This window comes from Manis javanica, chromosome 2, assembly GCF_040802235.1.
Source record: "Manis javanica isolate MJ-LG chromosome 2, MJ_LKY, whole genome shotgun sequence".
NCBI lineage: Eukaryota > Metazoa > Chordata > Mammalia > Pholidota > Manidae > Manis > Manis javanica.
In genome coordinates, this window is record NC_133157.1 from 132,244,759 (window position 1) to 132,271,555 (window position 26,797).

General features: G+C 49.7%; 1 protein-coding gene across 1 annotated transcript in view; it reads right to left on the reverse strand.

The window, feature by feature from the left end:
- PFKP (phosphofructokinase, platelet) overlaps window positions 1–26,797 on the reverse strand; it is a 48,162-nt gene that overhangs the window by 14,563 nt on the left and 6,802 nt on the right. Inside the window, exons 2-14 of the mRNA XM_073229477.1 lie at window positions 22,220–22,293; window positions 14,303–14,380; window positions 10,731–10,920; window positions 9,307–9,472; window positions 8,236–8,280; window positions 7,986–8,094; window positions 5,193–5,288; window positions 3,949–4,041; window positions 3,257–3,382; window positions 1,805–1,869; window positions 1,262–1,331; window positions 949–1,095; window positions 272–342 (exon numbers count right to left, since the gene is read on the reverse strand). Of these exons, the coding sequence (XP_073085578.1) occupies window positions 272–342; window positions 949–1,095; window positions 1,262–1,331; window positions 1,805–1,869; window positions 3,257–3,382; window positions 3,949–4,041; window positions 5,193–5,288; window positions 7,986–8,094; window positions 8,236–8,280; window positions 9,307–9,472; window positions 10,731–10,920; window positions 14,303–14,380; window positions 22,220–22,293 (1,330 nt within the window). The remainder of the gene's footprint in view (window positions 1–271; window positions 343–948; window positions 1,096–1,261; window positions 1,332–1,804; window positions 1,870–3,256; window positions 3,383–3,948; window positions 4,042–5,192; window positions 5,289–7,985; window positions 8,095–8,235; window positions 8,281–9,306; window positions 9,473–10,730; window positions 10,921–14,302; window positions 14,381–22,219; window positions 22,294–26,797) is intronic.

Here is a 26,797-nt window from a genome sequence, read left to right on the forward strand (position 1 = left end):
GAGCTGTTCTGGGAACTAGCCAGGCCCTGCTGGGCTCTTCCAACCAGGGGAAGGAGGAGCGGGTGGGGGAGGCAGGTCCCAGTTTCCGCTAGTCTCTGCAAGGGCACATCTCAACGGACCCGTGCAGGGAGGACCTGGGACATGAGCCAGCACCAGCTTCCTCGGCCAGATCTCCAGGAGAGGAGCAGCTACCATCTGCACTGGCCACTTTTACGGAACGTGGCTTCCCCTTCCTCCTAAGGGCAGGTTGGAATCAAGCCTGGGAAATTACCGTTTTGTCCCAAGAATGGAGCCTCCTTGGCCGGTCCAACCTCCAACATCGGCCCAGCTGATTTGTTTTATCTAATGTGCAGACACAAAAAGGAATGGCTGAGGTGACACGTAAGGGGATTTGGATGTCTGCCTCCAGGCTGCACATCTCGGTGTGAAAGTGTCAGGGAGTCACTTACATGGCGACTGCTGAGACGATGGTCTTAGAACAGCCACAGGCTCCCCAGGTTGGGGGGAGCTGCACGGCTCCCTCCCTAGAACTCCACTGAGGCACGAGCTCTGTCTGCTTTCTGCCACAGTGAACACTAATCGGGGGAGTAAACACACGGAGGAGGGCATGCTCGGCTCAGCCCTGGTGGCAAAGACTATGCCCTGTGACCTTGGTCAAGCTAATGTCTCTGTGCCCCAGTTTTCTTGTAAGGAAATGGACATATGGCTCAGATCACTCTGAGATATAAATGGTTTAATATGCCAATCCCATGGGAACAGGCTCATGACAGCACTGGAAGGGGCCAACTTTCCCACTGAAGCTTTCGTTCAGGTGAGTGCTTCCCAGTACCGCCTGGTGCCCTGCACCTCCACCACGACTCAGCCCCTTCTGCTGAAGGCCAGAGAGCAGTTGCTGTGGTTACCGTGTGGCACAGCCCTAGATGTCAAGCCTCAGCAGGAGGGACCCACCTGACCCTTGGCGAAGCCCTCGAAGCCGTCGTAGATGGCGAACATCTTGTGTCCATCTGCGATGCCCACCCGCACAGCTGAGCGCACAGCTGCATTCATCCCGGCGGCTGGCGCGCCCACATTGATGATGCCCACGTTGCAGTTGCTCTGCAAGAGGGGCCACAGGGTGACCTGCTGGCACCCTCGCCCATCCAGGGCAGTCTCCCGGGGTGCTGGTCCCAGAAGCTCAGACACCCACAGCAGCTTGGGTACCAGCAGCAGGCCAGGGGAAGGGTCACAGGACCTCCTGGAGCTGATAAGCAGAGTCACCTACCTTTGGGATCTGATCATCTGGCAGCTTGATGGCGAGGCGCTTATAGGTGTTCAGGTTGCCCTCAAAGCTCCTGGGGAAAAAGGTGGTGCTGGGCCCAGGACTGGGCTACTGGGCGTGGTACAGGGAGGGGGAAAAGGCCCAGGGAGCAGGGAGGGGGAGAGGGCCTGCAGGAGAGGGTCCCTGGGCCCCCAGGGCAATGACAGGCTGGCACTGCCCCACACCCACAAAGCCAGGTGGCCAGTGCTGTCCAGTTTTGTAGGACAGGTGCTCTGTAAGGACTTCCTATGCCTCATGGTTCCTTCTCAAAATACCAGCCACATGTCACTTTCTACCTCAACCCCACTGGCTCTGAACAACCCCTGTCCTGCCAAAAATAAACAATGCTCCCCCTTTACCCCAGTCACAGGGCCCTGTCACAGAAGGAAGGGCACCTGGTAAGCCTTTGTAGGTGTCCCTGTAGACCAGGGAGAAGATGCACAGCCTCTGAGCACCTGCTGAGCCATCAGCCCAAGGGCAGCCCCATAAACAGGCCCTGGAAGTCACCTTCCACGGAGTCGCACGGCCTCCTTAAACCTCCTCTCATCCATGGCTTTCTGCACATCCTGGGTCTTCAAAGAAATGGGAGGAAGGACCATGTCAGAGCCAGTACAGCATGTGGCGAGGGGTACACCCCGGGGTGAGGTACTGCCCAGCTGCAGGCTGCAGGGGAATGCCTGGGCAGGGGTCCTGAAGGTCTAGGGGCTTCACTGCATGAGAGCAAAGCCAGGTGGAAGGAAGTCTCTCAGACGAGATTCAGGGGGACACCCCATTTGATTCCAGTGAGGACAAAGCAAACCGTAAGGGCTTCTCTCTAGGGCTGAAGGACTGAATGGGCCTTCGGTTTGAGGTCTGGGATCATAGGCGGAGGGTGGCTGGGGCACTGTGCTAAGGTCTCTGCCCTCAGCTATGGAGCCTGGTAAGCGACCTCAGCTATGGAGCCTGGTAAGCGACCGTGACCCCGTATCACTCCTCTCTTGAGCAGCTGAAGCAACACCATTCCCTCCAACTCCATCTGTGGTTATACACCCTAAGTAAAATGCCCAGCAGGTGGCAGGCACTCACACGCACATACACACATAGACACACATGCACACATATACAAGTACACACACATATATACAGCCAAACATGCACATGTATACAAATGCAAGCACACACATGTATAGACACATGTATACACACATGTAATGCAATGTACATGCACACATGTATACACATGCAAACGTGCACATACACAAATGTATACACACCTGCACAAACACACTCATACACATATACACACATGCAAGAACACACACATATACACACACACACACAAGCCTTATTCCCTCCCACAGGTTCTGGAAATGTCTTCCTAAGGGTGACGGGGTCCTTTATCTTGGTCTCTTCTGTCTATGGAGTATATACATACAGCTCAGAGCTGCTGGAAAGGCCAAAAAACGTGACAGTCATGGGTAGGCTTTGGGAAATAAAAAAATAATGATTTCTAATGCAGTAACTGCCTGGAAAAGTGTGACCATTTTACCAAGTCCTCTGGTGTACACTCTGGGCCAGGAGGTGGCAGATGCGCATCAGAACGTCACTCACTGGATTGGCCATCATGGTGTCACATCACAGATCTGGGCATCCTCAAGCACAGGAGGGCCATGCTCCACCTCACCCCAAGAGGCCCTAGGTCCCTCACTGAGCCATTTCCTGCACGTCCTCTGTGACTTGTTAAGGATACACACAGATCCTCCAAGCATACTCCCCACCTAGACTAGACCCATTGTTAGGGGAGGTCCCACTACATGCCACAGAGATGTTAACTTAGAATTAAGAACAGAAGTCAGACTCCGTGTCAGAGCCTGCAGCCTCTCCCACAGGCAGCTCCTTGTGTCCCAGGAAAGGTCCACTAACTTCGTGTTCATCTCATCAGCTGCAGACAAAAGAACCAGGCACTAGCCTGGGGCTCACCATTTGCACACACTCCACCAGGGGCAGGCGCACGGCTTGGTTCCCATTTAGTGACACAACACAGGCCGGGGTCTCTGGGGTGGCCTGGAGAAGGGCGACGACGGCCTCCACCCCCATGCGACTGGCCTGGGAACAACATCAGAACGGTAAAGGCAGCCCTCCCAGCAGGGGTGTCCACAAGCAGGGGCCCTGCCCCACCCAGGATGGGCAAGTCCTGCCCTAAACTTGCCCAGCTCCCCACCTGCTCTCCCAAACGAGGCGCAGCCCTTCCACTTACATCCAGCCCAGCTCTGACCTTCCCCTGCACGCCCTGCCTGGATGCTGCTTAGGGGGTTAGCAGCCAGGAGCTGGACTCCACTGCCCAGGTCTGTCTCTGTCTACACCCAGAACACCACCTTTTCCACCTTCCAGGTGTTACATTCCTGGAGACCCCGTCACCCTCAGCTTCCCGTGTGGGATGGGGTTCCCAGCACCTGTGGGGCTGGGGCCCTGAGACTGTGGCAGGCTAGCAAGTCTCCCAGTTAGACCTCAGCTGCCAGCCTCTCAGGTCAAGCCAGCCTGCCCCTGGCAGAGGCTTCTCACTGGGAGGGCGACTCAATGGACGGCCAGTCCTCCTAGTACGTGGGGTCCCCCCAAAGCATGGAAACACCCCTTTCCTGGCAAAGATGCCGACAGCGCCCACCCTCACTCACCAAAATCCTATCGAAGGCTGACGGGGTCCCACCCCTCTGCACATGTCCAAGGATGGTCACCCGTGTGTCATACCCCAGCTGCGTGACCACAAGCTGCAGGGAAATACCTCCATCAAGACACAGAACAGGACACTATGAGGACATGGAATGGGAGCTGGGAAAAGGGCTCCCTACACTTTCTTCAGATATACACGGAAGAAATATTCTAGGTTCTAAATGTCTCTTCCTGAAAGAATGTTGTTTACTGGCAAGCTGGACTTTTGTTTCTTAAGAAGAATGTTTTATTAAGTAATAATTTTTGTCTCTTCTACCTTGCAAATGAGTAAGAAACATGATTTTTTTAAAAAAATACTGTTTCCATAGCTTGTACTTAAAGCCTTAGTACTTTATAAAAACGTAAACATTTCCCCGAATCACCTTAAATTTCTGTAGCTGTATGAGAAAAGCAGGACATGCCCTCAGGCTGGGTGCATATGAACACAGGCCACCTGTCATCCCCAGGCTTCACTGACTCTTCAAAAGTCATGGGGTTTTTTTATGAGTTCCACGGCCCTCTTCCTGATCCAACTTTGGTTAAGCAGGAAGAAAATCTTCCTCTGTCCTGATACTTGTAAATCATGACAGCTGTCGTGGATGTGTTCCAGTGAGTGAATACTGGGCGCACAGCTGGCCCAGGGATCAACAGGGCGAGCCCTCCACCCTGATCTGCCTGCCTCAGTGCCTGGCTCCCCAGAATTTTGTCAGGAATGTGCCCAGTCACCTGCCTGGCTGGGGGCCTGGTGTCCGGTCCCATCACCCATGGACCAAGCCCTGGGACAGGGAGGCTGCTGGGGGCCCTCTGCAGGGTTGGGAAAGGCTGTGACTGAAGTCCAACGATGCACCTTTCCTCACCAGATGCAGCTGATGCTCCACGCAGCAGGCACATTTCTCTGAGCCCCAGGCTCCACCACCAGGGCTGGCCCTCCTACTTTCAGGGTGCTGGCCCCCGCCAATCCCGCCCTGCCCACTTCTCGCTCCTCTGTAGGAGCCGGGCCGCAGGGAGCAGGCCCCGCAGTGAACACCAGCTCTCCCCAGTGAGGAGCCCTTGACTCTCATGCCATTAAGTTATGAGGTACTGTGAAAATGTTTTTAGGTATCAGGAAGAACAAAAAATATCTTCCCAATAACAATGTGATGTTCCCAAGCCAGTCAAGTTCACCTGTGTCCAGGTAGACGAGGGGAGGTAAAGGGTCGGACACACTCACCTCCTTGATTTGCTCAGATGTAATAGGTCTATTTTGGGTGTCGATTGCTCCTTCAGCCACAATGATGATGTTCAGTCTTTTTTTCCGGGCACGGTTCTAAGGAGACAGATCATGAAACGCCTCAAATTCCTGGCCCATTAGCCACAAAACCAGGGTAGTTTGCCAAATGAACAGGCCTCTGTCCAGGTGGTAATGTTGGCCCCATCTCACAGTGCTGCCTCCTCGGGATGTGGGAAGGGGAGGGCTGCTGGGCCGGGGGCAGGGAGGGCCTGAGACGCACAGCGAGCGCCGCAGCCAACCGAGCAGATGTCAGCCCCCACACTGGCAGTGCTCCTCTGCCATCGGACCTTTGCCCACAGAGGGTGGGGAGACCCAAGGACGGGAGCATCCGGGGAGTCTCTAAGGTGAACCAAACCAGCTCCAGCCTCCTCCAGGGGTCAGAGCTTCCTGCCACCTCCAGGGACTTGCCCCACCCTGCCCCTAGGTAAAGGCCACATTCCCCACTGTTGTGCCAGATGACACTGCCTTCAGCTTGGCAGCAGGAAGGGGCACAAAAAACTGGACAGAGCCAGGAGAGCCAGGCTGGCCCTGTTCTGACCCAGGCAGCCAGCTAACCACACCCTGAAATCGCTCTCAGCAAACCTGTTCTCCAAAGACCCCACATGACAGACCCTCCAGTGCTGGGTGAGCCATGCAGGGCCAGGAGCCCAGGGTGGGCAGTGCCTGAGGTTGCCGTGGCCCACAGGGCACCACCTGGGGGTGTTCCCACAGGGTCCCCCCACTCCAAGCCGGGCGTCACCAATCCTGAGGCTGTTTGGTGGGGGTATTGCCACAGGTGTTAAATGTGCTGTACTCAGAACTTACTGGTCAGAAATATCTCCTGAAAGGTGTAAATTACTTGATCATCATTTGAAAGAACAGAAGAGGAAGAAATGACATGTCCATGAATGTGGGATTGGCTGAGTAGCTGTGCTTCATCCGCAACATATAATATTCCCGAGCGGTTAAAAACAATGGAGCTGCCCACACACCACCTGGGCAGACAAGCCACCCTCGCCTGTTTTGTTCGTGGGCCGTCTCCTGGTTCCCCTGGCTTGGCTCATTCCTTCCCTGAACCCTCAGAGCCCTATTATGGAGAGGAACTCAGGACACAGGAGGCAAGGTCACTCACCCAAAGTCACCCTAAGGGCGGCAGAGCCAAGATACACGGAGAGGCATTTCTGATTCTGTACCAAACTACCTGTCATTCTGGGCAGTGCTCTGTGCCTGCTTCCCAGGCCAATTTACCCAGCAAGATAGAAAAATTCTTAAGAGTGCTACATTAATGAGCAACAAACATTAATTACAGATGTAATGATATGGAGGGCTCCCACACGAATTTCAACTGTCAGCCCTAACTCTACCAGTGCAGTCCCTAACTTTGCCAGTGCTGATGGGGGGCTCCGATATCCTTCCTCTGGTCTGACTGAGCACTGCTTATGAAGCCCGACCCTGGAAGTTTACAGGTAAGACCACAGTTAGAGAAACAGTGGACGAATCTGAGAATCAGTGCCCAAAACAATAACTGTGTCAGCCCTTCACCCTACTGCTGACCTTCCGACCAGGCCGCACGTCCATGTCCCGGGGCTGCCATCAGACCTCGGCTGAGACAGCGACGACGGGGTGAAGGAAGGGGGCTAGCAGGCTTGGGCACACCCTGGTGGGGGGAGCTGAAGCAGCATCCCAGGGGGTGGGAGTTGCATGGAAGCCTTGGTGCTGCACAGAAGTACCAGTCTAATGGGAGGCACCCCGCTCCACATGGCCAGCTGCTGGTGGAAGATGACTCCCATCCCCAGGTCAGAACCAAGAAATATGTTTATTACTTTAGTGGTGATATTTGTCCCACATTCACTGCCCTATTGCAGCTAAAAGCTCCAACCTCCAAAAGAGGCATGATTCTTCCCACAAAGGCACAGCAGAATGACAGTAAGAGTTTAGGTCAGCTAGCTTATTTGGTAGGCCGAAGTCCTTTCTTCAAATCTATACCCTGCAGGTGATAACAGTGTCTTACTGCACATGTGTCCCTGCACGTGTGGGCATGGAATCCCACTATATCTGGCCTATGCCACATGCTTTTGTTACCCACCTGCAGCTAGTGATAGGAATTTATGACAATGAAGGAAATTCACCAGGCATTGGGAGTTCTGTCCTGGAAGCTCACTCCGTTTGAATGAGACCTCGACTGCCTTAATCAGAGGCCCTTCAAGAGGGTACTGTGCCTACTCTAGTAATCCAGTGTGGGACACGAACACGCCAGAGCGCAGAGGAGGGGAAAGCCTGTGCCCACGTAAGGAGTGAAAGCTCCAGCCTGACAGCAAGCCCAGCTGGTGGGGACAGCATGGCTGAAAGATGTCACAGAGCGTTGTTATGCTGTGGGGGATTCAGACTGGAGGCAAAATCTGTTCACACTGTTAGATGAACACAGAGCTGGAAATGGATTTCTCCCCTACCCTGATCTCTTTAAATCACCATGGTCACCATGGTCTCATGGTGCCTCCTCTGCTGAAACCTGTAACTGCTGCTTTGCATGAAAAACAAACACTTCAGGAGAGTCTATGGTACACTACTTTGCAACACTGGGCAGTGGACAGTCACAGCAATAGCCAGTATGTGTGGATCCTACAGAACAAGCCTGAAGTAACTTGGGAATCAGAAAGTTTTCACCTGTTTAAAACTGTCCAAACTGAAAATCCTAAAGCTGTCACGGACTGTGGTCAGAGCAGCACACACAGGTCAGGGAAAGAGTAAAATTACCTCTGACAGCTTGACACACATGTTTTCCTGCCATCCTTCCTCCGGTGGAGACTCTGGGAGGAACACCCAGTCTGCCCCACAGGCCAAGGCACTCACCAGGGCGAGGTACCTACAGGAAACAGCGAGGATTTCTTAAGGCCAGGCAGGTCGTCAGGAGCTGCCCTTCCTGGGAGCGTTCCACTGTAGTGCAGGCTTCTCCAGGCAGCCATGCCCAGGGTCCCCTCCATCTTATCAGTTTACATGTACGTACCCGCAGTGTCTCCCCATAACCTCGAGAACAAAGGTCCTCTGGTGGCTGGAAAAGAGAGAAAGGAAACACCTCCTTACCACCAATAGGAGCAGGCAAAAGACCACCAGTGGAAGCCGAAGAAAAGCAAAGTGCCGTGATGTCACAGTCACGCTAGACAAAAGGCTGCATAGTGGGTCAGGCACCTAAGCTTCCAGAACAGGGCCATTTTCTACAACATCAAATACTATCCTGATGGCATTTCAAACCGTGTGGGCAAAGGGGATTCAGCACTGAGCACACGTTTCAGTTACACTTTCACAGCACATTTGCGTGTCCCTGGACAGACTTCCACTCTGGGACACTCGGCTATGCTCTTTCCACAAACATGGCTCTATTGGCAAAATCAGCTATTTCTCTCCTAAGCCATGGGCTGGAATATCCCGCAGTGCACACGGACAGAAGGTCAGCTTGGTCGGTTCCCAGTGACTCTGGTCACCAGAAAATTCTAAGGGCAGTCTGGGAACATGGAGATGGCATGTGTCCCAGGGGCCCTGGTTTTCCAGGTACCTGACTGGGATAGTCACCTTGGCATTCCCGTCTCCAGCTCCTCACCCATAAAATGGGAGACAGGTTCCATTTACTCTTTCCACAGTTTTCGTGAAAAGGGCTTCAGAAACTCGAGGGCCACAGAGAGGCCTGAGTAATGACTCTGCCCTGAGTCTGCACAGCTGGGAAGATGCCATGGCTTTGTCTGCACTGTGCAGGCCTGCAGGCTGGGGAAACAACAGTGAGGTCAAGCTCACCCACACCCGAACAGGCCCGTGGCCAAGTCCAGCTTACTCTCTGCTATTCCTGCAGGAGACCTGAGGGCACAACTTTAGATAATGAGCACTTTGTCTCCTTTTTTCTAATTTCTCTCCAATATCATATTTTTCTTTTACAATCAGAGTTGGGGGAGAAGACCTCTTAAAGCTGAAAATGAAAGGTATGCCAGGAACAATTTTCTTGCATTGATTTCTAATACTCAGGGGACAACACTTGCATGGAGACACCCATCTGGGGATCCCACCCGAGCCTCGGTGGTATCCACACCTCTGGGCAGTTGTCATGATGGCGTCGATGACCTCGATGATCCTGTGTAGGGCTGAGTCCGTGCCGATAGTCATGTCTGTGCCACAGAAGTCATTGTCAATGGAGCCCACCATGCCCACGACATTGAGGTGTGAGTACTTCTCCACCGCCTCCTTGTTGATCTCACCTACATGGGAAATAAGCCACACTCACTCCAGAACTGGAGTGGTCACCACTCCCAGCCATACACACCACATATAGGAAGGCCGACCGTGGCAGAGGTCCAGGATGCTAAGCCCCTTTCCATTTACTGTTTCATTTTCTCAGAACGCTATGCAACAAAATTCCATGTGTATGGAAAGAAAAGCCAGACAAAGGTGTCAGTGATGAGGAGCAACGGAAGCTGCCCTTCGACATCTAAGACAGGGCGTGGAACTACAAATGCAAGGGAGGCAAGGGTCCTACACTGCACAGGGGCACAGCCTGGCTCCACCTGCAACGGCCAGAGAATTGCCGGTCGATGAGGACATGCTGTAGCCACGGAATTACCTTCCCAAGGAAGGCTGTACGACGGTCATGCTGATCTGATATGGGCCCATGGGGCTAGTTAGCTGACAGGTATCTGCTTAACCCCATCAACCCGATTGGTTTCGACGGGATCAGAATGCTCAAGGGGGGGCAGCCAGGCTGGGACTCGGGGCTTGTCTACGTCCACGGAGCCTGCCGTAGACCAGATCACAGTGGACAAAGGTGCACTGCTTGCACCCGACAGCCACTCAACAGTCATCAGACTGACTTTACAGACTGGGGGCAACTGCTTCATTCAGGTTTATACCTTTTCTGAAGTTGCTATTAGTTCAGGCAACTTGCTTCCACTGGTCATACTTTTACATTAAACTGGAATGATATAACACCACCTTTAAAAGATAAAAACCACAGGATAGGGTCCTCGAAAATCTCTTCCTACACAGCTCGAAAGAAGGTCAAGGGTGACCTAACAGCAGATAAATCATCATGAAAACTGAAGAACACCTTGAGTTCAGAGACCCTGGGGGAGCTGGAGGGGGGGGGGGGTCCAGCATGCAAATGAGGGGCAGCTGCCAGTGTCCCAGGCAGTGAGCTGGGTCCACCTGCATGGCCACAGGGCCCTATCCCTCATCTGTAAAATGGGGATAAAGACAAAACGTGTCTCAGATGGTTCTGAGCTCTAAACGAAACTGTGTCACAAGGTGAGTGGTGCCCAACACAGCGGGACCAAGTGTCACTCTCATGACTGTTACTGTTATTTGAGGCACAGATTAAGTCCCCAGGTGGGAATGCTAAGGCCCACCTGCAGCAGCACCAGTGCCTCTGTGGCAGGTAAATGGGCCAGATGTGGGCATCTGAAGCTGCCTGCAGGGAAGAGAAGATGAGGGGGGAGCAGAAAGCCCACAGCCAACACGCACCATTACGGGCCAGCTCTTCCAGCAGCCCGTTCCATTCCTTTCTGAAGATGTTGGCCCCAGTGAGGCTTCCATCTCCGCCGATCACACACAGGTTGGTGATGCCAAGCTGAACCAAGTTCTGAGCACCTTTCAAGCGGCCTTCCCGAGAGCGGAAGGCTTTGCAACGAGCACTGCCGATGATGGTCCCTCCCTGGAAAAGAGTCAAGCCAGGGTGTTGGTCCCATGATGGACAGGAGGCTGACGGCTCAGCTCATGTGAATGCTGATGTACGTGACTCTCAAAAGCTGAGTCTCCCTTGTCTTAGTGTCTTGAGTAAGTCAGCTGTGAAAGTTTGTAGTTTTCTCATTTTTAGCTCCATCTGGGAATTCAGTGGATAAAGACACAGGCATCACACCCAGGGAACCCAGCAGCGCATGAAAACCAGGACAAATGGCAGCCACTAGCTGGACATGGAGTAGAGAGTCCACAAGACCACAGTCCCCAGGGACCCGTGCAGGATGGGCTGGACCCTGCACCCAGGAGCCCAGGACGGGCCCCATGCTGGTCATCAGCCATGGCCAGAGGGGCAACGTGTCCCGTGGCCCAGGTAACAGGCCCCTTCTGTCAGTGAGAGGGCACGCGAGCATGCGAGCAGGCAAACCATCTCTCAAAGGGGCTGACCTTTGCATTTCATCCCTCTGACCCACCTGTTCTTAAGAAAACTTAAGTTCATCATCTAAACTTCCAGGGAAGACAAGTCATTATTTTTCACACTTGGTTTCTCAAAAAGGAAGGATTCCTAGTTGTGTTTAGGAAAAGCAGGATTCATTTACATACAAGGTGAATGCACGTATAAAACTCCACTTTGTACAGGATCCTTCCAGCACTTGCTCAATTCATAATTGAGCGCGTCACCAGTGACCCTGTGTTAATGGCAACAGTAAGGAGGACAGCACAGGATGGCAAAGGGGAGCCTGGGCGGAGGTGCCAGGCACAGAGCAAAGACAAGCAGGTTCTCTGGACTTTGCTTTGCCCAGGTGCGATTAGGGGGGTCACGTGATTTCTATTGACTGGCAGTTAAGTCAGCAACCCATGGACACCCAGTAGATAATACAGATAAGTCCTCAGAATGAGATCCAGGCACCGAGCACACACAAGTGTGCACACACATCATGGCCACACCTGTGCTGTTGTCTTTCTGCCCAATGGCAGGGCAGCATGGAAATGCCTTCTCTCACATCAGTTTGCTGCCTGGGATTCAGAGGACACTGTCTGGTTTCCTGCACCTCACTCTCCCTAAGACCTGAAGGTCATCAAACTTTCCTTCTGCCTCCTTCCATAAGAAGCAATGCCAAAGAGGTCCAAGGGCAGAAAGCCAAGTGTGAATGTTAAAGGGACACCCCACTGTCACTCCCAGCTTTCCTGAGCTATAGCTGCACATAACAGCATGCACGCTTAGGTGCACAGCATATGCATTTGATACATGTGTGCGAAGTGGTCACCTCAGTACAGTTAGCTAGTAATCTGTCTCTCACACAATTACCTTTTCTGAGGTGAGAACTTTCAACATCTATTTTCTTAGCAACTTCCAAGTATATAATACATACACATGAGCATTTTTTTTTTTGAGAGGGCATCTCTCATATTTATTGATCAAATGGTTGTTAACAACAATAAAATTCTGTATAGGGGGGGTCAATGCTCAATGCACAATCATTAATCCATCTCAAGCCTAATTCTCGTCAGTCTCCAATCTTCTGAAGCATAACGAACAAGTTCTTACATGGTGAACGAATTCTTACATAGTGAGTAAGTTCTTACATGGTGAACAGTACAAGGGCATTCATCACAGAAACTTTCGGTTTTGATCACGCATTATGAATTATAAACAATCAGGTCAGATATGAATATTCATTTGATTTTTATACTTGATTTATATGTGGATCCCACATTTCTCCCTTTATTATTATTATTATTTCTATTTTTAATAAAATGCTGAAGTGGTAGGTAGATGCACGATTAAGGTAGAAAACATAGTTTAGTGTTGTAAGAGAGCAATTGTAGATGATCAGGTGTGTGCCTATAGACTATGTGTTAATCCAAGCTAGACAAGGGCCTTAAAACATCCACGGATGCAGATTTCTCTCAAAACAGCGGGGGTGAGGTTCTAAGCCTCACCACTGTTGATCCCCAATTTCTCACCTGATGGCCCCCCTGCGACTGTGCCTGTCTTAGGTTGTTCCTCCCTTGAGGACTCTTACCCATCTCTGGCTAACCAGTCATCTTCCGGGGCCATACAGGGAGATGTAAAGTTGGTAAGTGAGAGAGAAGCCATATTGTTTGAGAAGGTTAGCTTTTTACTTCTTTGCAGATTTATGCCCTGTGGCTTCTATGCCCTGCCCAGCACTTGTCTCGAGGTATCTTTACCACCTGGAGGAATTACACACATGAGCATTTTTATGGTAATGACGTGATGTCTAACATTGTGATGTGAAGTGACCAGCACCATCACATCCAGTAACACCTCCGCCACCTCCCAGGGTGTGTGCACTGAGAACACTCAGGATCCACTCCCAGCAAGTATCAGGGCATTATCCACTGCTAACTAAAGTCACCACGCTGTACGTCAGACCGCAAACTCACTTGTCTTATGACTGGAAGCTTGTGCCCTTTGACCAGTACCTCCCTGTGTCCCCACCCCAGCCCCTGGCAGCTACTGTTCTGCTCTCTCATTCCAGGAATTCGGCTGTTTTAGATTCCGTGTACAGAGAGCTTTGATGGCATTTCTCTGTGACTTAATTCACTTAGCATAATGCCCTCGAGGTCCATCCATATTGTCCCATGTGACAGAATTACCTTTTTTATGGTTGAATAATATTCCATTTATAGTTATATATTATTTCTTTCATTCATTCTTCTGTTGCACTAATACCTTCAGAGGAATTATATTGACCTGTTCATTTTCTATTAAAAAAATACTCAACCTGAGTCATGGTTAACAGATATATTTCAAAGCTTAAACCACAGCTAAGATTTTCATGAAGTCTGTTCTTTCCACATGAGTTCTATTTCTCAACTGACTTGGAGTCTTCACTAAACTGTAGTGTTCCAGGAATTTATTAGGTCCATTCTGGCAGGTTTTAATTAGAAGTTAGCCACGATTTTGCCTGAAGTGCTAAGTGCCTCACCCTGGCTCCCACCACAGGAGCTAGCTCTGTCTGGTTTAGGCCAGAACAAGAATGCTATGTTCCTGCTAGGTCCACAGCCCCTGGCGGCTCTGGCGGGGACCAAGTGACTTGCAAACACCCAGCAGGCATGGAGACTTGCCAGCAAACACACAGCACCAACAAACCAAAGCTGCTTTGACATTAAATCTGGTCTAGAGGAAGTCGAAATCCACCACAGGTGCCACCTCGCTATCACACCAACTTTCTATTGCAAGGATAATTCCTCAGTCTTGCATGATGTAAAGATTTTCGTAAATGTAATTAAATAATAAATTAAAGATGTTTTCTTTCCACAGTAGTAGATAAAAATAATGCCAGGAGGGAAAGGTTCATCTGCTTTAATATTACTGGAAACTCAGCACATACCACTTGCAGAATGTTCGAGACGCTTTCCCAGTTGGCTTCGACGATGTTGTTGCCGCCGTCCACCATGCCCTGGTAGCCCTGGGGGAAGGGAAAGAAAGCGTCTATAAATGGGCTAAAATGTGTTAAGATGTTAGTTGGTCCGTAAGTTACACAAAATGGAAACAAATGATAGTGGAGTCCAGTGACTGGGAGGCCCACAGCAAAACAAGAGCTGGCACGATGCAGGAAACCATGAGAAGCCTCTTCAATTCAACCTCTGATGATGGGAATTTCTACCCAGACTGGTCCAGAGTATGAGTATGGTGTGGACAGGAGTGTTGGCCTGGGGACTACTGGTTCTTAAGAGACTGAAAAAGGACATATTTACCCTAAACCCACATGAAAACAGTGATGCTGGTCACCCTGCAGACATGAAAGCGATCCTGTCGGGGCCTCCATTTGTGGGGCCATCAGCACTGCTCTCCACACACGGGAGATGCTGCTGAGATGCACAGCAGTGTGGCCAGCCGTCTGCCCTACCTCCCATCAATGATGTTTACTCTGCCCAGGGGACTGATCACCACACACTTCTGCTGGAAGCCCAAAGACAGTGACCTGTCCACTCTAAGTGCACCTGCACAAGGAAAACATTAAAAATAAATGCTTTTATTTTTAAAACACATTAAAAAATAAAATGGCATTGGGTATGGAGTCTGGTGCAAAATTTAATCAGTAGTGCTGGCACTTTTATGGGGAACTGACTCGTGTACTTGCGTTTATAAATATAAAACTTCCAACAAAAATATATTACATGTAACATTATATACTAATATACCTATAGAATAAAACATTACATCTCATGCTAGATTACATATATGTATGTTACTATTTGTGTTGTATATAATGCACACACATGGAATATACATACTCATATATTTTTACATATTATATAAAACATGCTCAACATCTTTTCATTCCACTTTTTTTCTCTATTTGTCACACATACAACACTAGACTATACACCCATGTATACATATGTATTTATATATCTGTATATTATATTGTATTCTATATTTAAAAGTCTTGTAACATATGCATGATATGCAGAAGTATGCAAATATGCATGGTATGCACAATACATAAATACACCCAAAATGTGGAGCACATGCATATATGAGGGCAAATATGAATAGAATATGCACATGTGCATAATATACATGAATATACAAACATGCAAACACATGCCAACATGGGCAGATTGTGTAGGCATGTACATGCACAGTACATGTAAATATATGCATATGCAATATGCAAATAATAACACATATGAATATGTATATGCATGACTTGTACATATGTGTAAAGGGTATAAATATGTAATATGTGCATACATGTGTGATCTGTGAATATATGCATAACAATTGCTATATACAAATACAAATATTCATGACATGCATATAGGACCAAATCATGCACATGTAAATATGTGCAGAATATAAACATATGCAAACATATGTGCAAATGTATATTGTAAAATATATATTATAATCACATAATATTTAACACACATATAATGTATATTCTATATGTGTATGTAATAGGCATGTGTACACATACGTTTATACAGTCTAGTGTTGTGTGTGACAAACGGGAAAGGGAAGGTAGCATGGGATGAAACAGAAGGTACGAGTGGGTCCTAGAGCTGGTGGGTGTTTGCATACCCACTTTCCTCAGCACCTGGGCCAAGAGGGGCCCGGGTCTGCCCACCCATCATCTCAGGGGCAATGAACCTTCCAGCTGGCTTCAGCCAGCTTTCAGGATCACTTGGTCTTCATCCCCATCCCCTTACAGGCGCCCCTTTCAGCCTCTTCCATTGAAAGTATGGGTCCTGTGTGGCTGTCACTTGTGGAGGGGCAGGTGATACACCCAGATGTGAATGATCTGGCCTGCCCTCTGCACAGGGTGTGCTTATCAGGGGCATACCCTGGTACGCAAGCTGCCTGGTATGCAAGGGCCAGAGGCTGCCCAGCACAAATCCCTGCTCCAGGCCCCCTGCAAACCAAGCCCTCCTCCTCCTAAGGAACCCAGGGGTCTTATTTCAACAAAATATAAAAAACAGATAGGTTGACAGACAGATGATGAATGGACAGATAGATATTAAACAATGATAGATAAGAGACAGAATGAATCTGGCTTAGGATCGCCCTTTCGAATCATCTCTGCCAGCTGCAGACTCCCAGGCTACTGTCAGGAAGTATGGTCATGCTGCCCGGATGGAAGCACACCCTTCTTAGTGCTGACTTTCCAGAGGCTGGGGAGGCAGGGAACTAGCACGCAGGCAGCCTGTGGCCTGGGCCCAAGCTCCTGATCCTGATCCTCCTCGGCTACCTGTGCTGAAATGGACCTGACTCAGAGATGAAGTTTATCACCCAAATCCAGTATACTTCTGCAGATGAGAGAAAATACTAATTACCCTGCAGAGAAGGTGGAGTACTGCTCTAGGCACAGGCTTTGACAAAACACAGTGACATCCCTGTAAATGGAGCCCTGGAGCAATTTCTGCACACCTCATGGTAGGTAAACAGAGAGAAATGGAGAAAGGGCTCCAGCAGCCACCCCACTGCTTGTAAGTGTTTGCTCTTCAGCCATTTGATGCCTAATATATGCCAGGAATATTTATTGGGAATAAAAAGTGCCCTTACTTTTATTTCTCAGAATTTACTAATTTAATAAAAACACTTCCACATCCCCCCTTTGCTTCTCGAGTAAGAGCATGGAAGACTGTCTACAAACCATAACACATATTTCAAAATGTAAAATGTCCTTCAAAAATACTTCCATAATTTTGTGTAGCATTGATGGTAAAGAAAGAGATTCAGAAATAGACAGGAGGATTTTGTGATTCCTGCCTTCAAAGCATTCCTGGCAGTGCACACACTGGCTCAGTCATAGGAAATGACTCACTCTTTAAACTGCAAAGTCTTTAGCTCATGGAGCATGTGAGAAACAACTGCCAACTGCAATGTTAAGCTTTTACTCACAAGGAAGATGTCACTGAATTAAGAAAACTAATTTTACACAAATATACTATAATTTATGCATCCACATGAGTTTTTTTCTACTTAAGTCTCCTTGCAAGGTTGATTTATTCCAACAGAACCAGAGCCCTAAGTATCTTCTAAAATTCTCCACTGGATTTGCCTTCAGAGCCACTTACATGACTCACATAGGAAAAACCAACCGTAAAACCATGAAGGCCACATTTAGTTTTTGACCCAAAGTAACACTACCTATCTAGATGATCCTAATTCACAGGCTGAATCTGAGAGACCCTTAGCTGGCAGGATGAAATCCATCATCCCACAGAAGTTTTTCTATGAAGTCATTTGATCACATCTAAGAACAAACCACAGGCTCTGAAGTCATTCAACTTCTTGTTTGAAATTGTTTTAAGCAATGTCAAATTAAGCATGAATAGTCTCCCAACTCATCACTTAGGAGACAGGGCTATACACCAAGAGATCATTGTGCCCTGTATTTGCAGGCATTTGTTAAATCTATTCTAAACAGGGGAAGAGCTAGTTCATCAAGGGGTGGCTTTTTCTTATAAGAGATCTCACATGTATTTTTAAAAATTAAGGACCCAGAAGGAAATCACAGTCCTGTGTTATTGCAAAGTTGGCTTTTTCCTTTAGAACGCTTAGGTCTTCTCAGCTTAATGACGTTTTCTCCTAATCCGACCTCCTGGCTTCTGCAGCCAACCCCACCCTCTTTGAGTGGCAAACACTCCAACTCCAGGAGGCCAGGCCGACCTGCGAGAAACACGATGTTTCCAGCCGTCGTCACAGACACTGAGACTTCTCCAGGGGGCTGCTGCTTTCAAGCAAATACCTGTTCCTGTTTCCCACCGAAGTAAGGTTTTCCTAGTTTATTCCTTAATAAAGTAAAGCATGCCCCTTACAGAACTTGAGAGCAAGCACAGAAGCCGGTTCTAAGCTGCTCTCCAGTGTTGGCTAGTAAATGCCACCTGGCAAGACCAGGAGCAGTGAGGAGAGGCAGGCAGGCTCTCAACACCAGTGGTTTCCACAGCTTAGGAATGTGGCTTGATTTGGCCCAGAGGAAACTTACAGGAGAGCTTAGGACTCTGCAGTCCCACCCACACCCATGCCCAGAGCCTGCTGCACCCTGCCAGGGTGCTGAGGCAGGTGAACTCTTGTCTGAGGATGCTACCCACCCCTGCTCCAGTCCCTGGCCTCAGGGATATGGCCCGCCCAATAGCCTTTGGATTTGTCCTTGGCGAGACTGCCCACTCTAACACCCTAAGGTAGGTCAGGGTGTGGCAAGTTTGTCTGTGGCCCACCCCAGTGTGCTTCTGGCAGCCCAGAAACATATCAGCACCATAATTTCCCCTCTGGCATTATTAGATTTCTCCAGGCCAGAGCTGACAGCATATGCTTCCAGGTAAGTCACAAAGCTCAAGGCCACACCAGGACACACCAGTCCCCACTGTCCTGTCAAAGAGACCCTGTGAGCTCCAGGAAGTCGGCGATAACGGCAGGCTCAGTGGGCAGGAGAGCTGAGGGTAAACCCCCAGTGTGCTATGGTTACTGGCCCTCATATCACACTCAGTGGTTAAGTAGCTTTGACTTTAAGGAAGTTAAGATGGAGAAATAGTTACATGTAAAACCTCAGGGTAATGAGACAATGTGGGCTGGTCACCTCGCTGAGTTTTCATGGAATTTTTGGGGGAGGTGACAGCAGTCAGGGAGGACAAAGCAGACACGCCCCAGTAAACAGGGACTCTAACCTGCCCACTGTCCTGCCAGGTGGCTTCCCATCCATCAAGGCTCACACACCCCAAGAATGTAGGCAGTGCTCAGACCCCAAGACACCCTGCAATGTCCTCCGTGATCCGGGAGCCCACTGTCTGAGCAGGGGCCTCACCGCCTTCATTGGAAAAGATGAAAGTTTCAGGTTTTTGGTTTGATTTTTTTTGTCACAAGCATGATACTTCTTACTTCAAAAATCAAGAAAGCAGGTGGTTCATCATATGGGAGAAAACTAACGTGCCCGTGACCACGAGGGAGTTCCCATCAGAAAGGGAAAAAGGTGCCAATCAATCAGCTGACAAATCAAAGCTTGTTGATCAGTTTAGGGAGCCTGGACCTGCTCAGGGCCCTCAGCTCAAGAGGAGCCACTGCAGGAGCCCTGAGTGAGCAGAGACGGCCCTGAGTGAGCAGAGACGGGGCCCAGTTCTCGGGGCTGGTGATGCCCCATGTTCTTTTGGCCATAGGATGCCCTGACGAATGTGTAGTTTCTAACAACACAAGGCGGGCTGCTAAGACCTTTCTTGAAGCTGCGGGAGACACAGAAATGGGCTCTGCTGGTTTACAAGCGCCGGGCATGAGCAGACCCACAGTGAAGCATAACTGTAAAGGGGGAAGACTTGAGGGTGAGTCATGCTTCAAGAGCTGTAAGAACAAGTATTTTTAAACTATCTGAAGAAAAACCCTCAGCTAATGATTTTTGAACCTATATATTAAATCAGTTGCACAGCCTGCTGCTTCTGCAACCACAGGTAGGACTCCCCTTGCCCTGCTTTCAGCCTGCCAGTCCTGTCGCCCTGTTCAGGGCCCGTGGGTCCCCAGGAATCCACCCTGACAGCCTGATGCACAAAGCATGGGATATACTCGCACCACCCACTCCAGGCAGCTGAAAACACTAGCAGGTTTCTAAGGAAAAACCCTGGCCTGAAGAGGAAAAAAGTCATCCACAACTGGCTTACTGGGTGGAAAGAGTGGGTTCTCCACGGGCTCAGACACATGGCACAGAGGCCTGCCACAGATTTACTGTGGCCTGCAGCAGCCAGCACACACCCAGTGCCAGGTCTCTGGCAGGCATGCTGGTGCTTTCCGATCAATACACTTCCCACAAGCTTTCTGCTACAGGGAAAAGCCCCATAGCCTTCATTTAAATGATTAATCCTGACGTGTTTAGCTGTTTTGGTGAGCTGGCAACCCCGAAAGCTCTAGGTGAGCTTAGAAACTAGCCTATAAACAAACAGTTGGATAAACTAATGGAGGTTTGAAAAACAAAACCAAGTTATTGTGAAAATTAGGATCACCCTAACACCATCCCACACAAGGACTCTCTCTACTGCCTTCCTGAGGGAGGAAGTGCCAAAATCCTCTGCACGTCCCTATTAGGACATGGGATCTGTTCCAGTCCAGGACTCCTTGCCACCCACCAGCTCTCACACACCCACCCTTCAGAGACCCCGAAAGATTTTTAAAACCAGGTTCATGTCATAGGGGCTGTTATCAGCCAAGGTGAGTTCTCTCTCAAGTTCCAAGCAGGATGCATACCCCTCCTTGAAATAAAATGAGAAGCAGAGGAAATGGCCCACATGCACGCACACTCAGCCGGGCAGGGAAGATGGGCTTGTGGCACTCTGTACGTCAATGCCTGTTTCCAGTGGAGGGGAGTCAGTCAGTGGGGCTGGCGAGAGGCCACGGGTCCAACAAGCTCATTCCACATTTGTGAGCAGGCAGCCAGCCACCAGGCCTCAGCCCAGGACACACGTTCACAAAGGCAATTTGACTGGAAAGAGATCCGAGAGGAACATGACACAGCAAAACTCGGGAAACACTGTGACTGGGCCCATCGCTTTAACACTGCCCAACCCCAGTAAATGCAAACCCCAAACCTGCAGCACCCCAGTTAAATCAGTAAACCCAGGCGCAGAAAAAAAACATCTTTCCAGCAAACGATAAATGAATGGTTCCTGGGACCAGTGAGCAAAGGCTGAACAGCCACTACGCAAAGGAGAAGATGACTGAGTAGACAGACAGCAGAGCCCATGCCAGCTCCTGGGAGTCAGGTCAGGGCCACGCGCAGGACCTGGGGCGATCTGGTGCCACCTCATCTGCACAGGGCAAGGGGCTGGGTGTGGGCTGGTACCTGTTTCAGGTATCACTTTGGGAAATACATGGGCACTCATGATAAGGGCCTACCCTTTAACTCAGTTAGTGCCACATTGCAGGGCCACCGTAATGACAAGCACTGCAAAGCTCTTGAATAGGGCTTGCTGAGTTATGACAGAAGGACAACGGAGGATGACCTAAATAGTCCAGTGGTATGGGAATGGCACCATCCATAAAGGGTCAAGTATGTGACAGGACACCGATTTGATGGAGTAGCATACAGACCTTTAGCAGGGTAGCTGTGAAATGTATGTACCACACAGAGAACGCACAATATAACAGTGTACAACATACTCTACAGAGCACATGCGCTATATAAACTTTAAATGTAATGTTTCCTTCCAGTCTTTCACATACATAATCCTGGGAGGAATAGGAATAAAATACTGATTCTGAAGGAAAAAAGCCATTAAAAAAAATATTCCCTCCACTTATAAAGGCTTTATTATATTTTATGAAGTTAAAAACTAAATATAAATTATTTCCTCCTAATAGCTTCTGAAATATTGTGGTCCATATAATGTTGGTGCCTGCCCGCCCAACACTCCCCTAAGTGGCCAGGGCCTCCAAAGCAGAGATGATGGGCAAGGCGGGGCTGGGGTTCTGTCCCGTCCCTCTGAAGTTAATGTGGAAATATATCAGGAAGGGTTTGAGTTGCACATTCTCTAAGTGGCCGCTTTTTACCATTTATCTTAATGTTTGGTCAAATTCAGCCTCTATTAAATGAATATATCCATTCTAGAAGAGATACATTATACTGTAAACTGGTTAGCTGATGTCCAAATGGCTTTTTGCACCCATGCTCATTCTCTTTGTCCGCTGATTCCCAGCCCAGACCTCACTATCGTGAGTGAGACCTGGAGGCGCAGCCTCAGTGAGCCCAGAGAGGCTTGTGTGGGGCCTGGGCCCCTCAACAGTGCCCGGGTGGGGAAGGCAGGTGCAACTTAACACTGACCTCGTAGATGAAGTACACCTTGGCCCCCACGTAGATGCCCATGCGCACGACAGCGCGGACAGCAGCATTCATACCTGCAAAAGTAACGGGTACAGCAGTGACAACCAGCCCAGGGCCATTACACTACCGGTGACGTGGGTCCCGTGCCACCTCTCAGAAGGCTCTTCCGGTGAGGAGCAGGCATAGCGCACACCTGCGGCTGAGGGCCAGAGCGGAGGCCAGTTCACGGAGGGTCTATGCAAGGATGGGCATCCTCTCAGGGGCCTGCAGCATTGTTGCTCCCCACACCAGGTGTGTGCATGTGGGCGGTGCCATCCAGCGGCCGAACACCACAGAGGGTGTGTGTGTATTTATGCTGAGCCAAATTCAAAGAAAATAATACTGAAAGGACCACTGGTCTGTGATTAGAGCAGATGAAAAATGATTTCATCACCACCTACTAGTACTCAATGGCTTTACATTCAAAACAAGTTATATAGTTTTATTAAAGGGAAAGTTAAACTAACCTAGCATGCTGTAAACAACACCGACTCAGGGTAACTCTAGGACATTTTCCAGTTTCCCAGAGGACCCTACCAATCCCCTCGGGAAGGCCTGTCCATCAACTAACATTTTCTCCCAGCATTTCCCCTGAACCCCCGCAGTCTTGTTTCCCTCTAACATTACCCACACTGCAGCCAGAATGATTATAACAGCTTGCTCTCTTTTGTTTGATACCACAGAGTAATTTATAAATACATTCCTCCTGTTCAAAAAAATCACAGGTTCTGAAAGAGGCGAAACCATGGAGAAAACAAAAACCAGCAGTTGCCAAGGGTTAGGGGTGGAGAGGGGTGAAGAGGGTGACACAGGGGACTAGTAGCACAGCGAAGTGGCTCTGGGCAGTCCTGTAAGGACAGACCTGGGTCCTTATCCATTGGTCCAAGCCCACAGGATGTGCACCACCTCAAGTGACCCTAAAGTAAGTGTGGGATCTGGGTGATAATGTGTGCAGGGGTTCATCATTGTGATATCCCCACCAGGACATGGACAGTGGGGGAGACTGGGCATGTGGGGAGGCAGGGGCTGTATGTGAATCTCTGAACCTTCCACTTGGTTCTGCTGTGAACCTAAAACTACTTAAACAATAAGGTCCTAAAAGCGCAGTTACAGATAAAGTACAAGATGCCTGTATCTTCTCCAGCCCCACCTCTGCTGCCATGTGAACCCATACCTGCACAACGCTGGTACACTGCCATCCCGGGCCTGCAGATGCACATCTCTTTGCTTTGAGGTGCTTCTGCGTTAGCATCCATGTACTCTTTCTCCAACACAAACGTGTTCCTGCTGTTTCCCCAGGGCCTGTGCACCAGGGCTCCTCCTACCCAATGCTCCTCCTCCAACCGCCTGCTCTACTATGCAGCCCCGCTGCAGGACCCCAGCTCCCCAAGAGCTGTAGTCGTGTCCCCTGGTCCCCGCATCAGAACTGCCCTTCACCCTCCCAACCGCACCCTGGGTTCTGCGCCTCTAGAAGGACTGCCAGTGTCTCCTTGCCACTCCTCTTATTCCTGGAGGGAAAGAACTGCCGGCCCCGGTGCTCACACCTGCAGCATTTTATCGCATTAGTGCTGGCACCTGAGGGGGTCAGGTGTGCATAGTGGAGACCCTGAGACTAACTAGGAGGATAAATGTAGCCCCCGCAGGGCCCTGCCAAAAGACCCCACGATTCCAAGACTTACTCCATGGCCACCGTCCTGGGGGAACCTCCAAACACTCCAACCAAAGCAAGGCACTTGACCCTTGACCAGGAAGGGATGAGGAGCGCTGACTCACCATGCAGTAAAAAATCCACATATAGCTTCTGACTCCCCAAAACTTTTCTAGTTGCCTCAAGAGACCAGAAGCCTTACCAGTGACATAAAGAGTCGATTAGCGCATATTTCCCATGGTATGTGCATCATGTGCTATACTCTTACAGTACAGTAATCTAGACAAGAGAAAATACTTTTTCTAATTGTTACAAATCTCCAAAAAACTTCCCATTAAAGTCACTGAAAAATATCTGACTGTAAGCAGACCCACACAGTTCAAACCTGTGTTGTTCAAGGGTCAAATGTACTTTACCACTAGTGATAAGCACCATTAATTCCCCACTTACAGGCCCTTGCCCTTCAGTCCCTCACTTCTGAAGGTAAGGAATGAAGGTGTGACAAGTGGGACATGATCAGGAGGTGACCCCAGGAAACTCCTCACTGAGATAGAACATGTCCCAAGTGTAAGCTTTGCCCCACAGTACCTGCACAGCAGCCTCCCACAGGCCTGTGCTCACCTGGGAAACAGCTGTCACCCACAGCACAGGTTCACCCTCAGTCTGCAGCAGGGCCCAAGCAGGGGATCCAGGAGGAGGGGCCAGGGCCCCGCCAGGTCGGAGAGCAGCTGGAGCTGTGCACCTCTGCCAGGACCCCAAGGAGGTGGACAGGCATTCTGAGAACCATGCACAAGTCTCACTGGCTTTTATTCGCTTGCAGGTTGGTGCAATGGAGTTAAAGAGGCTGGCCTTTCCCACAGCTAGGAGCAGGGCATTCTAACTGGGCCCTGGGGGAGGTACTCTGCTCCCAGTACTCTAGCAATCAGGGCTCAGTGGCCCGAGCAGCAGGGTAGTGCTCATAGGAAGCCTGTGTACTTGGTCCTGGTTCCCTGGGGAGACAAGAAAGTCAGGCTCATAGGGATAAGCTGATAGCCAAGGGACCACATTAAGGAGCAGAACTTCCCTGTATTTTAACCTAGGATGCCCAATTCCCTCTGGTGCAGTGGCTGTGAATTAGAGTCACCAGAGGGGACCCTGAGACAACCTACCCACCCGGCCCCAGTTCTTGTTAATTGTCTGGGGAGCTGCTGGGTTTTCAGCTCTCCAAATGGACCCAAACTGCTGCCTGGGCACCTTCTGAGGGACCCTGGAGGACAAACACCAAGTAGACAGAAGCTTCTTCTACACACATGATCAGGGTCAAGAAGGGGTCCCCTGGGTGGCTGCTGTCCACCTGAAACACAGGGCAGTTTCCAGCTTTCTGGACACTCAGACAGCTGCTTTTACAAACAGTTCAGACACAGGGACTCACTCACATCTCTGGTTTTGTTTTCATGGCCAGACCTGGGATTTAAAATAACTTCATAATTACTTATTTCCATGGGAAAACGCAATTCTGCCACCACGCAAAAATCGTAATATTGGGAAAGAAACCTCTGCATCGTTTGCAAACATTTAAGCCCTGCTCCTCAGGGAATGGGCAGTCCAGTTATGGAAACCAAAAAAAAAAAAAAAAAAATCAACCTTGAGCAAACCAGGGAGAAGCTGCAGGGGAATGTGTGACAACTAGAGAAAGACAGGCGGTTGACTTGTTTTCCTGATGTTAAATGGTAACACCTTCTTCCTATTCTGATAACCCTGCAAGCTTGAGTAATTTGTAAGAAACAAGGAATACATTGATTCTAATAAAATAATCTGGGTTCATTCATCTGTTTCCACTGTGACCTGAAGAGTATAACCAATCTCCTTACTTAGGCAGCCCTTTCTGATGAGTTGAGCCATTCGACTGCATATTTCTCAGTGGTCTGCACCATGCCCTTACTAAAGGCAGCATTTAAATCCTTTCTGCAAAATAAAGTCATCTTGCTCAATCCTCTGAGCATGTAGTTTTCATCTTCATACCAAAGCAAAAGTGTGTCAGAACATGAGCCTAATAAACACCTTATCTTGCACTTTCCACTGACCTTCTCCACAAAGCTTCTCCATTTAATAATGTAGGTATTGGAGGAAAAAAAATTCCTTAGGAGAACTGTGTGCCAGTGCTGGCTCCCCTGTGAATCAATTACCAAGCTGGGAGCTTCTCTGCATCCTGCACTGTCCAAACCACAAGTCTTGTGTTAAAATCAGAGGAAAACTTGAGATAAATCCGCGAGGGGCCATTCACTCATTCATCCATCCATTGGTGCATGCATACATTCTCCATCTGTGCAGCACACATGAGGGCTTCTCTCTGCCGGGCACTGTTGGGCTCTATAACCAGTCACTGGGATGGTCCTGCCCTGCTGGGGCTTGTCTGTGTTGTGGGGAAGGTGATGAGCCTGGAGAATAGAAACAGAGCAGGGCTGGGGATGGGCTGTGGGTGCAGAGAGGGGGCTGGAGCTGGCATCCTCAGGAAGCACTATTTAGCAGAGGCTGGAATAAAATGTACACTTAAATTTAATTGCTTTCTTCAACATGGTGGCCAGGTATTTTAAACTACGTAACCAACAGGGCTATGCATGCAAGCCTGGCTTTTGCTGTGCGGCAACTGGTGACAGAAGCAAGCCAAGAGGACGTCTGGAAAAGAAGACAGCTCGTCAAGGGCCACGTGGGAGCCTGCCTGCCACACGCTCCTCACAGCTCTCCCGCAGATATGAGACCAGGGTGAGCCATGCAGACATCAACCTAAACACTCAGCAGAGGGCCAAACAAGCAGAGGCAGCCCCACTCTCAGCCCGCTGCCCCCAGATGTGCTACTGGGTACAATGGGACTGCAAACGCTGGGGATGGAAAAGAGGATATCCTGCAGGTAA